Source organism: Panthera pardus, unplaced genomic scaffold, assembly GCF_024362965.1.
Source record: "Panthera pardus isolate Hobbes unplaced genomic scaffold, ASM2436296v1 HiC_scaffold_17, whole genome shotgun sequence".
NCBI classification, from domain to species: Eukaryota; Metazoa; Chordata; class Mammalia; order Carnivora; family Felidae; genus Panthera; species Panthera pardus.
Window position 1 is genome coordinate 53,097,478 of NW_026526732.1, and position 16,023 is coordinate 53,113,500.

Sequence of the window (16,023 nt, forward strand, 5' to 3'; positions counted from 1 at the left end):
CTACCATTATCTATTTAAATTGCCTTTTTTTGCACTCTCCCCACCAGTGCCTCATTGTTCAAGCCCTCTACATAGACATACATATTCCTTCTCTTTTCTTCCCTCAGTTCCTGTCTCTGAAATGTGTGCTTATGTCCATAGGAGATGAATTTCAAAGACTAGATGGACAAATTACTTCATGCAGGGTTATGTCTCAGCCATTATCATATTTCCTTTCTAATTTCTTCCACAACTATGTGGAAGGCTGCCCCTTCTAAAGTTTCTGTGGTCTAGACAGTTGGTCCTTCAATATTATACTTAGAGGAGTGGCAGGAAGGGGAAGGCAATAATTATCTGTTTGGGTAAGAAATAATCTGATCTTTGGAAAGATTCATATGTTTTTAAGACTGCAAATTAACTGATGCCAAGATAACTATTTGAATATACAGTAAATATAGTAGAACTGGTGGCCCATCATTTGTTTTCTTCATTCCACTGGTTTCTACCATCACTTGTTCAAATATGAATTTTAGGCCTTTTGGCAATTAGACAATATTTCTCTGACCAGCTTACCTTTTTCTAGATAATCTTTACATTGATTGCAGATAATAATAGCCCAGTATAAGAATTTCACCAAAAATTGTCAATTGTTGAATGACTCAACCCATTGGCTAATAATCTTTCAAATATTTTTAAAAGAAAATTTAAAAATCTATCTCTGTCTCCCCTGATAAGTATAATATTGTTATTGTAGCAAATTGTTCTTCATTTGAACAGCATGATATACTTTGCAATTTCATGTACACTGTCTTTTTGTGATGTTACAACTATTTTGTTAATGAACAGAGCCTTTCTTCTGCCCAATAAATATTTATTTAATGCCTACTGTATGAAAGATACATATCCAACTTTCGGTTTCTTTTTGCCACCTGAACATCTAACAAGCATCTCAAAATTTCTAAATCCTAAACTGAGATCCTGATCTTCCTAACAAACCCATTCTAAGATGGCAGATGATGGCAACTCCAAACTTCCAGATTCTGAGACCCAAACTTTGGAATCAATCTTGATTTCTCTTTTTCTGTATTCCACATCCTATCTTCCTGGAAATCATACCGGCTGTACCTTCAAAATATGTCCAGAATCTGACCATTTCTCACCGTGCTGTCTTCTCAGACACATTGCCTCTAGTTTGATTAATGCAATAACCTCCTAGTCTACTTTAGTCCTACAGTATCTTCAGTCTATTCCCAATGCAGCAGCATAGATGTTAAAATGTAAATCAAATAACATCACTCTTCTGCTCAAAACTCTCCAGTGGCTCCCATTCTCACTCAAAGTCAGAGTCCTTGAAATGGTCCACAAGGCCCTACACAACCTGTTCCCCACCCCTCCAATCTCCCTACTATAATTTCGGCCAATTTCCCCCTCATGCGTTCGAGCTGTGCTGAACTCCTTGCTGTTCTTACAACAATGCTATCCTCGGTTCTGCCTCAGGGCCTTTGCATTGGCTTTCCCCTGTCTGTCACTCTTCTCCCAGTTAGTCATGTGGTTTCCTTCCTGATTTCCTTCAGGTCTTTACTCAAATAGTACCTTCTTAGTAAGGCCTTCCCTGACCACCCTACTTACAGCTTCAACATCCCATCACCAGCCTCCACCTCTATCACCCTTTCCTTCTTAATTTTTCTCCACAGTGCCTATCACCATGTTCACTAGTCTACAAAGGCTAGGTTATTCTGTGAGAACTCCAAAGTTCAGTGGCCTACAGTTAAAATTAATTTTTCGCTTATGCAGAGTCCACTGCAGAACATGTTGCTTTCTAGGCAGCCATTTTCCAACAGTGACCCAGTGATCCAGGATGTTTCTATTTTGTGGCTCAATAAGTGCCTTCCAATGGCTACAGCAAGTGAAAAGAGCTCGAGGGTCAAGGACCAGCTTTTAAATACTTTGGTCTGGAAGTGACATGTCATTTCTGCTCACAGCCCACTGGCCAAAGCTCATCACTAGGCCCCAACTGCAAGGAACTAGGAAGTCTGAGGAAGCTTTGGTGCCAAACCATCTGACATTCTATATATGTCGCTTATTTATTTAATGTCTGTCTCTTTCCACTAAAGAGTTCCATGATGGCAGGGATTTGTGCCAGTTTTGGTTACTGCTGTATCCTCAGTGCCTAGCAAACTGATCAGAACATTTGTGGAATGAATGAGGGAATGAATGAAGCAATGAATGAGCTGAGTGCTATAATGGAGTTAGACCATGGGGAGAACCATTCAGCTTTGCATGGAGATATAAGGAAGGCTTCCAGAGAGGTGTTATTTGAATGGACTCTTGGATAGGGTAGGTACTTACCAAGGAAAGAGGAAGTGAGGGACAGAAGGGCCAATATGTACAAGGCCCAGAGGCATGAACAGCTCTGCCCATTGAGAGGAGGGCCAGGCCCAGATCCAGAAGAATGGAAATATAGAGACAGTGGAGGGAAATGAGGTCCAAGAGGTTGGGGGCCAGATTGTGCCTGGCCTTGAAGACTATGCCTAGGAGCCTGAACTTTATCTCAGGAGAAACAGGATACTCCTGAAGGCCTTCAGGCAAGGGAATGAACGTGATCACATTTGGGCAAAGATCGTGAGAAACTTATAAAGCGATGAAGAGGGCCATTCTCTTACTTAAAATTCTCTGCTCCCCACCAACCTTGGAACTGGTCCCTACCCTAAAGAGCACCTAGCCTTTAATGGACTGGCCTGATCTTTTTCTGCAGACTCCTCATTCCCTCCACTTACTCATAACAGCCTCTGCTACTAGCATGCCAAGTCCAGGCAGATCCTGAACATGACATGGGATGTCAGACCTCCATGTCAAAAGAGACTTGCTTACGGTCAGATGTGCAGGAAAAGCCTGTTACGTCTCATATGGGGGCTCCTTCTACTCTGCCACATGCTTAAAGTAAACTCATAAAGTGCCCATGATGGGTGGTAGGTGCTTTCCTTTTTGGATATTGTCACAGAGTGAGCACTTATTAATACTAGCTCAAGATTTTCCTCCATCCAGGGAAGAGGTCTCCATCTTAGGGGCTTCTCCAATGTCAGCTCCCCAGGCTGGTAAGGACAATGATCTTGGCCCCAGTTTTGGCCCTGGGCCTTGTGAGATCACCCCCAACAAACTAGCATCTGTGCCTCCCATCCCCAACAGGGGAAAGAATCACATAGTTAGGCCTGGACATTCCAGTTTAAATGTTGACAAGGCCACACACATGGAGCTAAACCACAAGGTCGTACTAAAGACCCTGAAAGAAGGCCACCTCCTGGAGTTTCTCACATATAGCAGTAGCTTCTGGCAGCTTCCAAGGGAGCTGTTATTGCTGTCATTTATGAGAGCAGAGAACAGTAATACTGCACACCCTTCAGAAGCTCCTCCTACCATTGATGGGGCAGAATAGGATTTGTTTCCCCTCCCTTCCTTTGTGTCTACCCCCAGACTCCATCCCAGAACAAACAAACTGAGAGAGAGCTCCGTGGTAAGAAAAATTCTTTTTTTTTTTTTTAATCTATTAGCAAATAACAGCACAGCTATGGTATGAGGTCAGCTCAATATTAACAAGAGAAAGATGTGTTTGTTTTATAGGTGTGTTTGTTTCAGAAGCATCTTACCCTGCCCTCTAGCTCCACTGAGGGGCATACTTACTGGACTTGACTAACGAGCTAGGATCAAGTGAGAGGGGCAGAGGGGTAACACTGTGTATGAGGAGCGGATGGGGGATGGTACTTGTTAGCGAAGGAGACCAAAAAGAGAAGTCTCCTATATACTGAGTGAAGCTTGGACCCTAGGCGACTGGATGGAAAAATAAAATGTTTTTCAGTATCTAGAGCTGTTCTACTCTGTAATACAGTAGCCTCTAACCACATGTGGCTATTGAGCACTTGCAATGTGACTTGTCTGAGTGGAGGTGTGCTGTACATATAAGGTAAGCACAACATTTTGAAGACTTAGTATAAAAAAGATGTACATTAGGGGTGCCTGGGTAGCTCAGTTGGTTAAGCATCCAACTTCAGCTCAGGTCATGATCTCGTGGTCTGTGAGTTTGAGCCCCGCACCAGGCTCTGTGATGACAGCTTGAAGCCTGGAGCCTGCTTCAGATTCTGTGTCTCCCTCTCTCTCTCTCTCTGCACCTCCCCCACTTGCACTCATCTCCCTCTTCCTCTCTCAAAAATAAATAAACATTAAAAAAAGTACGGTATAGGAGTACTGATGCATAGGGGCACTTGTACCCCAATGTTTAGAGCAGCACTCTCAACAATAGCCAAATTATGGAAAGAGCCTAAATGTCCATCAACTGATGAATGGATAAAGAAATTGTGGTTTATATACACAATGGAGTACTACATGGCAATGAGAAAGAATGAAATATGGCCTTTTGTAGCAACGTGGATGGAACTGGAGAGTGTGATGCTAAGTGAAATAAGCCATACAGAGAAAGACAGATACCATATGTGTTCACTCTTATGTGGATCCTGAGAAACTTAACAGAAACCCATGGGAGAGGGGAAGGAAAAAAAAAAAAAAAAAAAGAGGTTAGAGTGGGAGAGAGCCAAAGCATAAGAGACTCTTAAAAACTGAGAACAAACTGAGGGTTGATGGGGGGTGGGAGGGAGGGGAGGGTGGGTGATGGGTATTGAGGAGGGCACCTTTTGGGATGAGCACTGGGTGTTGTATGGAAACCAATTTGACAATAAATTTCATATATTGAAAAAAGAAAAGTACGGTATCTCATCAATTATTTCTTTATATTGAGTATATGTTAAAATGATAATATTTTGGATATATTAGGTTAAATAGATTATATGGTTAAAGCTAATTTCATATTTATGCATTTATTTTTTATTTTATTTTTTTAATTTTTAAAAGTTTACTTATTTATTTTTTAATTTTTTTAGTTTATTTATTTTTGAGAGAGGGAGAGAGACAGAGTGCGAGCAGGGGAGGGGCAGAAATAGAGGGAGGCAGAGAATCCAAAGCAGGCTGCAGGCTCTGAGCTGTCAGCACAGAGCCTGACGCAGGGCCCAAATTCACAAAGCGTGGGATGATGACCTGAGATGAAACCAAGAGTTGGATGCTTAACTGACTGAGCCACCCAGGAGTCCCCAATTTATTTATTTATTTTGAGAGAGAGAGAGAGAGAGAGAGAGAGAGAGAGAGAGAGTACACAGGAGGGGCAAAGAGAGAGGGAGAGGGAAAGAGAGAGAATCTCAAGTAGGCTCCACACTGTCACAGTGCAGAGCCCAATGAGGGCCTTGAACTCAGGAACTGTGAGATCATGACCTGAGCTGAAATCAAGAGTCAGTAGCTTAGGGGCGCCTGGGTGGCTTGGTCGGTTAAGCATCCGACTTCGGCTCAGGTCATGATCTCACGGTCCATGAGTTCGAGCCCCACGTCGGGCTCTGTGCTGACAGTTCAGAGCCTGGAGCCTGTTTCAGATTCTGTGTCTCCCTCTCTCTCTGCCCCTCCCCTGTTCATGCTCTGTCTCTCTCTGTCTCAAAAATAAGTAAACGTTAAAAAAAAAAAAAAAATTAAAAAAAAAAAAGAGTCAGTAGCTTAACCGACTGAGCCACCAAGGCACCCCTCTTTATACTTTTAAAATGTGGCTACTAGAATATTGTAAACTATACACGTGGCTTGTGTTGTATTTCTATTGGACAGAGCTACTCTAGACTGCCTATGGATGACAGTTGATAATAAGATTTCTCAGCCTTATAGACATGACAAGCTTTAAGTCAGGGGTCATATGAGCTTAAAATTCAACTTGCTTGGTAGCAAATTAGATTTTATTTTTCACATTTGTCAAACTATCTTTTAAGAAGATTAAGTTCCTATAAAATCCTACCTTCAGGAATAAAATTTCTAGAGATTGAAATGAAAATATTGCAAGAGTGTCTGCCATATTCCAAGAAACTGTAGGCACTTTTAACTTTATTCCTAAAGAAAGGGAGTTGATATGAATTTTGTGAGCTATAGAAAAATATATTCAAGAGATATTAAAAGTACCAACGGGCAAACACGCTTTTACAGGGATAAACGATATTTAATTGTCCACCTCTTTCCAATTTTTTTCTACCTTTGTTTTCTAATCCATATTTTCACTTGGGGCTTGCAAAACAGGAAAGAGGCAGAAGGGTACCTCTAACAATGTCAAAAAGGGTCTTATGAGAGCGTCTCTGTAAAGACATGTGGTTCTCAGGCTAGGATAACATAAAGGCCTCCTCATGTTCTGCTCACTATACAGTCAACAAACCTGCAGCTGAAATGCCTTCCTTCCTCATGTGTCCTCCAGGGCTGCTTTTACTGCTCTCTGCCTACTCTCAAGTGGACACTGCATTTTTCTAAAAAGCCATATCCCTGGGGCGCCGGCTGGCTCAGTTGGTTAAGCATTGGCTCAGGTCATGATCTCATGGTTCGTGGGTTCAAGCCCCACGTCGGGCTCTGTGCTGACAGCTCAGAGCCTGGAGCCTGCTTCGGATTCTGTGTCACCCTCTCTCTCTGCCCTTCCCCCACTCACACTCTGTCTCTCTCTCTCTCAAAATAAATAAATATTGAAAAACATTAAATTTTGCAGAGAAGAAACTGAGGGTTGACGGGGGAGTAGGGGAGAGGGGAAAATGGGTGGTGGGCATTGAGGAGGGTGCTTGCTAGGATGAGCACTGGGTGTTGTACGTAAGCAATGAACCATGGGAATCTACCCCCAAAACCAAGAGCACACTGTACAAACTGTATGTTAGCCAATTTGACAATAAATTATATTAAAACTTAAAAGGGGCGCCTGGGTGGCTCAGTCGGTTAAGCGTCCGACTTCGGCTCACGTCATGATCTCGCGGTCCGTAAGTTTGAGCCCCGGGTCGGGCTCTGTGCTGACAGCTTAGAGCCTGGAGCCTGTTTCAGATTCTGTGTCTCTCTCTCTCTCTGACCCTCCCCTGTTCATGCTCTGTCTCTCTCTGTCTCAAAAATAAAAACGTTAAAAAAAAATTTAAAAAAAATACAGTAAAAACCATTAAATTTTATTTTAAATTATTATTATATTTTATTTTAAATTAATGTTTAACTAATAAACATTAATTTTTTTTTAAAAAAAAGGCATATCCCTAAGAACCCCCCACCTGTTATTCTATCATGTTAACTGATTCCAGGTGCTACATAAGAAGAAGGGCACTTGGGAGACAGGATAATCAAGGGAGAAAAAAATCTCGAATCTTGACCTCACCTTGTGCTCAGCAGATGTCCCGTGGACATAGCAGTGAGCTCCCAGGCCTTGCAAGATGCCCAAGCCTCCTTTTGCCATATTTACCCAGGAACTGTCTTCTATGGTGGGGACCAGACTCCCTGCAACCATGGTAAGGCCTGAAGTGTTGATTGTCAGCGTTCGTTCAACAGATCTGAAATAGTTCAGAATTCCTAAACAGACACGCTGAAACAAAGAAAGACCAGGTTAGGCCCCTGCCCTTTGCTGGCCCCACACAACAGAGTAAAACTGAATGGGGTTGCCAGGTCAACCCTACTGCTGAGAAACACACCACCCCCAAAATGGCCTGATTTTGTGGAAAAATATCCAAACAAAGAACAGGTGTAAGGATGCATTGCTACTGGGAAAGCAGGAAAGCCGCCTTGGGAGACAACCCAACATTTCAGACACCTGAAGCCAGCATGCCATGCCATCCACATACCTGCAGCTCCCTGATTCGCAGGTGGCGCAGATATAGAAAGGACAAGTAGGTCCCCCTCGTCAGGACAGGATCCCTATCACTGGGCCCAGTCCCATCGTCCAAGCCGAGCCGTTGTAGGGCCATTGCATAGCTGTATCTTTAGCAGGCGGGAAAAACAGAATAAATGCTTTCCACCTCAAAGTGGTTCGGAAAATTCATCTACACCAAATTGAAGTCACTTTATTTAACTTAAGGGAGTTTCACAGTAGCTACTCTTTAAAAATGAACTAGAATAAAAATAATTACTATGTATAAATATAAAAAGAAATTTCTCTTAGCAATTACTCTTGTTAAAAACCCAGTCCTACCTAGGGTGAAACATTAATTTAGTTGTCTGACCTGTTTCAACAGTCTTGCTTTTATTTCAGCTTTAAATATTTTTGAGTTAACATGTAACCTACTTATTATTCAGTCACTCAATTTCCTCCACAGTGTTTAATCCATTTCCTTGAGTCCCTAGTAAAATGATTTAATTTTACCCTTTCTCTTTTTTCTGCTTGACAGGCTTATCAGCATGTTGGCAGAGACTTATTTGTGCTGGGTCATTTGCATTTTGTTCCATCGCAAGGTCATCTTCCTTCATATTTTCATTCTATCAAAAAAGTAGTATCAGTTGAATGACATCAACATTTGCAATATTATTAACAAAAATCAGAGCTGGGTCACCACAAAATTAAATCCTATGATCCAAGGCATATTTAGATGAGCAAACAGAAGAGCATCTTGGTCCATTGCAACATGACATATGAAAATGTGGATTTCCAAAATAAATTGGAAGGCACTGTTTTTATTATTATTTAGTCTCTGTTTTATAAAACTCTTCACAGCTTTTAAAAATTGCACCCCACACACACCTTTTACATGATTCACTTATGAAAAGTTGATACACACATTTGTAGATGCTTGAAACCATGAACGTCTCTAATCTAGTCTTGTTCCAGGCTGAGAGAGATCAGTGGATTAAACACCTCTTTCTACTTTTGACCTCTATGATTTAATTGTTTATAGTCTTGATCCTGTTTTCACACTTGTAAAATGGCATAATGATACAAAATAAGCTGCTGTGAGAATTAACACTTTGTGACTAGCACCTCATAGGTGCTCAATTACATGCTGGCCATGGATTGCAATAGTCAGTTAGCCCTGTAGGATCTATCACAGAACTCGTGGTTTATACTTAAAAAATCCACAGGCATTTTTCCTGATGTCAAGCAGGATGAGATCACACACAAAGGGCCCTAGGAAAAATTGTGAAGAAGGTGGTATTGATGAATGATCATGTCCTTGGCCCTCTGAGCAGCCCCTTTCTTGGCTGTCCTTTCTGCCTGCCCCTGGGCATAAACGCCATTCTCATAAGACATTCTTTTTTCGTAGCGGTGCTGATACCCACAAAAATTCTGAGTGGCAATGAGTTAATTTGGAGCCCCACTCTTTGGGTTACTTATATTCTAATAGTTCTTGGAATTCCAATAAGGCCCTATGGCAGAGACTGCTGGTTGTTCCCCCATATCCGCTTTCCTCTTTTTCTATAGTAATTGAATATTTATCTTGACACATAGCCACCCAGATGGAGATGACGTTTCCAAGCCTCTTTTGCAGCTAGGTGTGGCTATGTGACTAAGCTCTGGCCAATGGAATGAGAGTGAAAATGTCAGGTGGCAGCTTCTGGGAATTTCCTTGAAGTGGCAGCTTCCTCACCCCCATTGTCCATCCTGCCACTTATATATGAATGTGACAGCTGGAGCTCCATCTCAAACCAGGTGTTGATCTTGGATATGGAGGCCACATTTGTTGGAACTCCAGGACAGAAGGAGCATGGGTCCCTGAGAACTCCATGGGAGCAATCATCACACTGTCTCTGTACTTCCTACCCCTGGATGTTAATATGAGGGAGAGAAAAAAATTCCCATCTCCTTTCACCCTCTCTTATTTTGTGTTTAACTATGACCAACAGCCAAATATAATTTTAACTAATACAGTACCTAAGATTCTAAAGATACACAATTGGTCTTTATGACAGTGGAGGAGAAAATTTGGAGCAGGGATACTAGGAAGAGTTGGTGAGAAAGAAAATGGTCTAATTGGGTATCGTTAAGTAGCTTCCCATTCTGCCTGTGGATAGTTAACTCCTGCCTGTTTTGGGTAAGTATGCACATCAGTGTATTTCTGTGTAAACATCCCACAACCCTGGGAATGGAAAAGGCTTTAGGAGGCGACATGGTGTACTCCCGTTCCTGAATACAGAAACAAGATCATTACCCCAAATTAAGAGAATCTCTGTTATTTTAAGAAAATCTGTAGGGTAGAGTGTACTCTATGAGGAAAGCTGAACTTTGACAGTTTCTATTTGGCCCAGAATTTTGGGTAAGAGGGGCTCTACTGAAGACTTTTGCCCCCCAGCCTTATGGTGCTCTTATGCTGCAGTTCAGCATTGCTGGGCGTAGGTCCAGAGGGCAGGCTCAGAACCACAGCCTTTCTCTGATGGGACTGTGACTTTTTCAGCTGCTTCTAAAATTACCCAGAATTACATAGGAAGGAACAGAAAGTGACATCAAGTTACAGTGAAAGACACTTTGAAGGAATGACTGAACAAGCCACAAAAATACCCAGCAGACTGCCAGGAAGAGAGGAAGGGGGCACAACAGGGTAGGGTGAGTAACGGGAGAGAGCCCAGCACCCACCGGAAAAACAGAACAACCACAGCCCACTGAAGTAAACTGCTTAGGAAATACCAAAGGTGCATGAGTGTATCTCCCTAAGAAGGCTGGACACTGAGCAGGTAAGCAGCAGGGCTGACCGGAAAACAGAATGTCAACACCACCTGCGTTTGTACTTTCTTCCGAGGCAGGTAAACCCTTTGACATTTACTCTCCCTGGTGGCTGGGTCTTTGCCAGCACGGCTGAGTTCGTGTATTTGGACAGTTCTGAGACTTCTACTGATTGCAAATCTCATTTTATTCTGGGAAATTGGCAGGGGCAATGGAGTGGGAGTGGAGGGGGAAAGAATTAGAAGGAAAATATGTCTATTATGTATTTCCCACCTCCTAAATGTCCCTATAGCTTCCTTGTGTATACCTACAGAATATATGTATATGAGGGAGGGATATATGTATACCAAATGTTAACAATACTATTGTTATATTTGGGTGGTAAAATAATGGCTGGTTTTTATTTTCTTCCTTGAACTTTTCTATATTTCCCAAATTTTTTTATGACAAATACATGTAATTATTGTCAACAGAAAAGGTTTGTTTTTAAAATGCCTTATTGAATTGATGAGGGAAACCAGAAAAGAAGTGTTTTATGTGTCCCTGAACTTCTTGCACACTGGAGCTACTGTATACAATAACACTTTTGTGAGGGCACACCATGTACTCATAATATCTCTGGCAATGGAGGGGAGCAGTAACACAGGGGGAAACAGCTGTCCCCTTCTCCTCTCCTCTGTATGGCCAGTAAGAAGAAGCAAAAGTAGAGGTTGGGGGCACCTGGGTGGTTCAGTCAGTTGAGCGTCCGACTTTGGCTCAGGTCATGATCTCGTGGCTTGTGGGTTTGAGTCCCGCATCGGGCTCTGTGCTTACACCTCAGAGCCTGGGGCCTGCTTCAGATATTTTGTCTCCCTCTCTCTCTGTCCCTCCCCTGCTCATGCTCTGTCTCTGTCTCTTCAAAATAAATAAACATTAAAAAAATTTTTTTTTAAAAGGAAGCAAAAGAAGAGGCAAAGTTGATCTAGTGTTTTCTGCCCCTTCAGCATTCCATAAAGCTAAAGAACAGTGACCATTTAAACCATACCTTTAGAAATATGATGGTCTAAGGGACTCTTAGATATAGAGAACAAACTAAGGGTTGCTGGAGGGATTGTGGGTGGGTGGATAGCTAAATGGGCAATGGGCATTAAGGAGGACACTTATGATGAGCTCTGGGTGTTATATGTGAGGGATGAATCACTGGATTCTACTCCTGAAATCATTATTGCCCTATATGCTAACTAACTTAGATGCAAATTAAAAAAAAAAGATATATGATGGTCAATAGTAGTATTAAATGTCTGTACATAAATAACCATTTGAGTAAACAGGGATTTTCTTGGGGAAAAGCACTGGATACAAGTAACTTGATATGATACAAGTTTGGAAGGTTTGGGAAGATCCACATAGGGCTGCCTGGTCTATTCCTTCTCCTGGTTAGGACTACAGTTAAATTATTTTTAAGTTTTTTCAAAAGACTATCAAAAAATGCAGTCCATTTGGACCAGAATTACCTCTTTCTAGTTATAAATTACCTTCAATGAACAATTATAAGAAGATTTGGTATTTTTTTCTTTATCCCCCAAACCCAGATCTTTAAGTGAATTTGGAAATAGAATTGTGTATAAAGAAAAGAGTGGCCAGCCTTCCATGCTGATAGTAAATAAAAGGCCAATTCAAACTGTGATAGAAACATTACAAATATTATCAATGTTCAGACAAACACATTCCGTGTTAAAATGGATGTGGGAAAGCAGGTTCTCTCATAAGTTACCGGTTGGGAGAAAAACGATATACCACTTTAGCAGGAAATTTTGAATGTGCACATTCTGTGACCCAGGAAATCCACTTCTAAATATCTACTCTAAAGAAACACACACGCGCACAAGGAGGCATGTACAAGACAATTCAGTAGGAATGGTTTCTAATGGAATAAAAAATGGCAACACTTATCCACAGGGAGGTGTCTGTGTGATCTGTGGTATATAATAAAATATAGTGCAGCCATTAAAAAGAACAACAGAGACAGATCTCTAAGACATATTATTGGGCAAAAAAAGAGCAAGTTGCACAAAGATCCATGGAGTATGACAGATCATGTAAATAATTTTTTAAAGTTTATTTCTATCTATTTTGAAAGAGAGAGAGCAAGTGAGGGAGGGGCAGAGAGAGAGAGAGAGAGAGAGAGAGAGAATCCTAAGCAGGCTCCATGCTGTCAGCACAGAGTTGGACACAGGGCTCGATTTCACAAACCTTGAGATCATGACCTGAACAGAAATCATGAGTTGGACACTTAACCAACTGAGTCACCCAGGCCCCCCAATGATAGATTATTTATATACAAAACTAAAACACAAAATTATGCTATATATATATATATATATATATATATATATATATATATATATATATATTTTTTTTTTTTTTTTTTTTTTTTTAATGAGAACATGCTTTTAAATGTAAATGCATTAAAAAGGCTTGAAGCCAATAACCATGTTAACCTCTGAGGAAGTAGAATGGGGACCCAGTATTCAAGTTCCCATTAGCTAAAGTTAAAGCATTAACTTTTCAGTGATGTTTCCACTTTTTACTAGGAGGAGACATTTATTTATTATTTCTGTAGTTTAAAATTAATTTCTAACAACTTCTTAAGGAGAAAAATGGTAACTTTACAGTGGAAAACCCTGTCAAACATCATTAGCCTAACCACATGATCAAGAGTAACATCCCCAGTGATAAATCAGGTTGATAGCATCTGCTTCAGATATGATGTGATGAGAAAGGCACTTCACCTCTGAGGTGCTCATCCTCCAAACTTATAACCCCAGTATAACCATGAGAAAAACATCAGACAAATTCAAATTAGGGAACATTCTACAGGTTGCCTGGCCAGTACTCCTAAAGACTGTCAAGGTCATGGTAAACAAGGAAAGACCGAGAAATGGACACAGGCCTGTGGAGACTGGCAAACAGGACACTTAAAGATAATGTGGTACCCGGAAGCACAAAGAAGACATTCATGGAAAAACTAGTGAATTCCAAATATAGTCTAGTTTAGATGTCAGTAATGTACCAATGCTGGTTCCTTAGGTGTGACAAAGTAATATAAGATCAATGTTAATAATAGGAGAAACCAGGGGCACCTGGGTGGCTCAGTCAGTTGAGTGTCCGACTTCAGCTCAGGTCATGATCTCACAGCTTGTGGGTTTGAGCCCCACATCGGGTTCTGTGCTGACAGCTCAGGGCCTGGAGCCTGCTTTGGATTCTGTGTCTCCCTCTCTCTCTGTCCCTCCCCAGCTTGCACTCTGGCTCACTGTCTCTCTCAAAAATAAATAAACATTAAAAAAAATTTTTTTTAAATAATAGGAGAAACTGGACAGGGATTCCTGGGAACTCTTTACACTATCTTTTTAACTTTTCTGTAAATCTAAAACTAGTCTAAAATAAAACATTTATTTTCTTTAAAAAAAAAATCCCTAAGGAAAGGCTTCTGGTGTTCACAGAAAATTGATCAGAAATTGTTCTGAAGTTGTGCTATACATAATTAGTGCTTATATTCCTTCAGAGCTATTAAAATGGACAGTCCTACCGGGTTTGCTTTCCTTCATGCAGAAGGCGCTTAAGAAAGTCATTTTTCACGGGCTATTATCACTTGCCAACTTCAGAATCAGAATACTGACCAGCATATAGATGCTAAAATTCATACTTGACTGCTACATGCTTGCAAAATAGTAACAGAGCTTTAAAATTCATACCCACATTCCTATGACTCCTCCCAGCTGCCACCTTCCACTTAATCCTAATCTCATCCGACTAGCATTCAACATTCAGAATGGCATCACACTACTATTGGTCCCCTGATACTGTATAAAGTGACTCTTGACCAGAGCAGATATACCCAAGGAAGTCACAAAATAACACCCACAGGAAACTGTGAAGGAAAAGTAGAAAACTGTTGATTGTTGCCTCAGAATTTCCTTTCTCAGACACTGTGCTATTTTCCATTTTCTACTTGGAAAACTCTTCTCCAGTATGGCTGACTCCTTCTCATTCATCAGATTTCAGCTCAGATGTCCCCAACTGTGAAAGAGCTTGGCTGATCATTCCGAGAGTGCTCCTTTCTACCCTACTGCCCCCTTTTCCTGTGGTTTTCTTCATGGAACCCACAAGTTAGAGACGTAGATTTACTTTTTCGTTCACTTGTTCATTGCATGTTTCATTCCCTGAGCAGCACAATTCCTGGCACAAAGGCAGCATCCATGTAATAATCATTGAATGAATGAATGAATGAATGAATGAATGAATGCCTGAGAAACTTGCATGACACCAACATGCAGGTTAATCCATGTGTGTTATATGGCTCCCCTCATGATCCACCTCTAAAATCTATAGGTATTCTAAGTCTCTTTAGGGTCTGTTTACCATAAATCAACTTGAAAAGAGGTGTTCACATTTTTCTCCCTTTGGCTAATTCCAAGAACAACATTTACAAGTCAGTCAATAGCCAGAGGAAGTGGTTTTCTTTCTTTTCTTTTTTTTCCCTCCTATTTAACACTAGGCAATTGCATTCACAACAGATTTTGGTGAAAGCAGACTGCATTTCATCATACCCTGCTTGACTTTCTACCTCATCTGCAAATGGAGGAAAGCAGTAACAGAGAATGGCAGAAGTGTTAGTTCTCTCCACTGGGTGGCTGGGCACCTCTTAGTGTTTTCTGCCTTTCAACATTTACTTGAGCCAGCATCTCCTGCTGTCACCATGCACCTTCTGCTTTTCCCTGGTAAGTTCCTTTGTCCCCTAAATACCCATAGGCATTGCTACAACTCTGGCCTGCTGGTCCAGCCAGACCCTGGACCATTCTCCATGAATTCAAACATGAAGCTCTTTGCCTCCGACTCCCTCTTCCTTTGCCTCTCACCACTTCCTTACTCATATTCACCTTACTCATATTTCACCCTCATCAGGCCCCCAGGAATTTAATTGCCCCTATTCTCTCAGTCAAGGAGAAAAGCATATTAGTGCTAATGGCCCTCAAATATTAATACCAGAATTTCAGGTAATGGAGGATTATATCAGCATCAAGAGGTAGACTGTCCAGGATCCTAGGATCAGGGGTCTTATTCTGAGATACCTGGGCTGACTTTGCCTTCGTCCCCTCCCTTCTTTCCTACTCCCTACCTCCTTTCCTTCAAGCTTGGTTCAAGAAACATAAGAGCCAGATGTTTTTAAATGTCCCCTTGTTAGTATAAGGGCTTCCTGCAAGGTGACATATACCTCAGTATGAAATGGCAATGGAATAGGAAAAATGTGGCTATTTTCTCAATTTTTGCAGGTTGCTAGCTGAGGAGTGTCGTTGGTAGTCATGCCCTATCAGAGAATTCAGAGGCCAGGGAGATCCATGCCATGATATGCTGTATCTGTTCCTGATCTGTGTGACCAAATCATTTTTTATTAGGTTCTCTAGATTCTTACCTAAACAGATTGAAAAGTGCATAGAAGTTGTGGGGTGTGTGTGTGTGTGTGTGTGTGTGTGTGTGTGTGTGTATACATA

General features: G+C 41.3%; 1 protein-coding gene and 1 long non-coding RNA gene across 6 annotated transcripts in view; one reads left to right on the top strand and one right to left on the bottom strand.

Moving 5' to 3' along the window:
* CCDC162P (uncharacterized) overlaps window positions 1-16,023 on the bottom strand; it is a 176,946-nt gene that overhangs the window by 117,423 nt on the left and 43,500 nt on the right. For all 5 annotated transcript variants that reach the window (XM_053904591.1, XM_053904590.1, XM_053904589.1 and 2 more), the window contains 3 exons: window positions 8,204-8,316; window positions 7,686-7,821; window positions 7,226-7,429 (listed from right to left, as the gene is read on the bottom strand). In XM_053904591.1, the coding sequence (XP_053760566.1) occupies window positions 7,226-7,429; window positions 7,686-7,821; window positions 8,204-8,316 (453 nt within the window). The remainder of the gene's footprint in view (window positions 1-7,225; window positions 7,430-7,685; window positions 7,822-8,203; window positions 8,317-16,023) is intronic.
* The window catches only part of LOC128777662 (uncharacterized), a 7,949-nt gene continuing 2,027 nt past the window's right edge, over window positions 10,102-16,023 (top strand). Inside the window, exon 1 of the long non-coding RNA XR_008422928.1 lies at window positions 10,102-10,503. This is a non-coding gene — a long non-coding RNA (uncharacterized LOC128777662). The remainder of the gene's footprint in view (window positions 10,504-16,023) is intronic.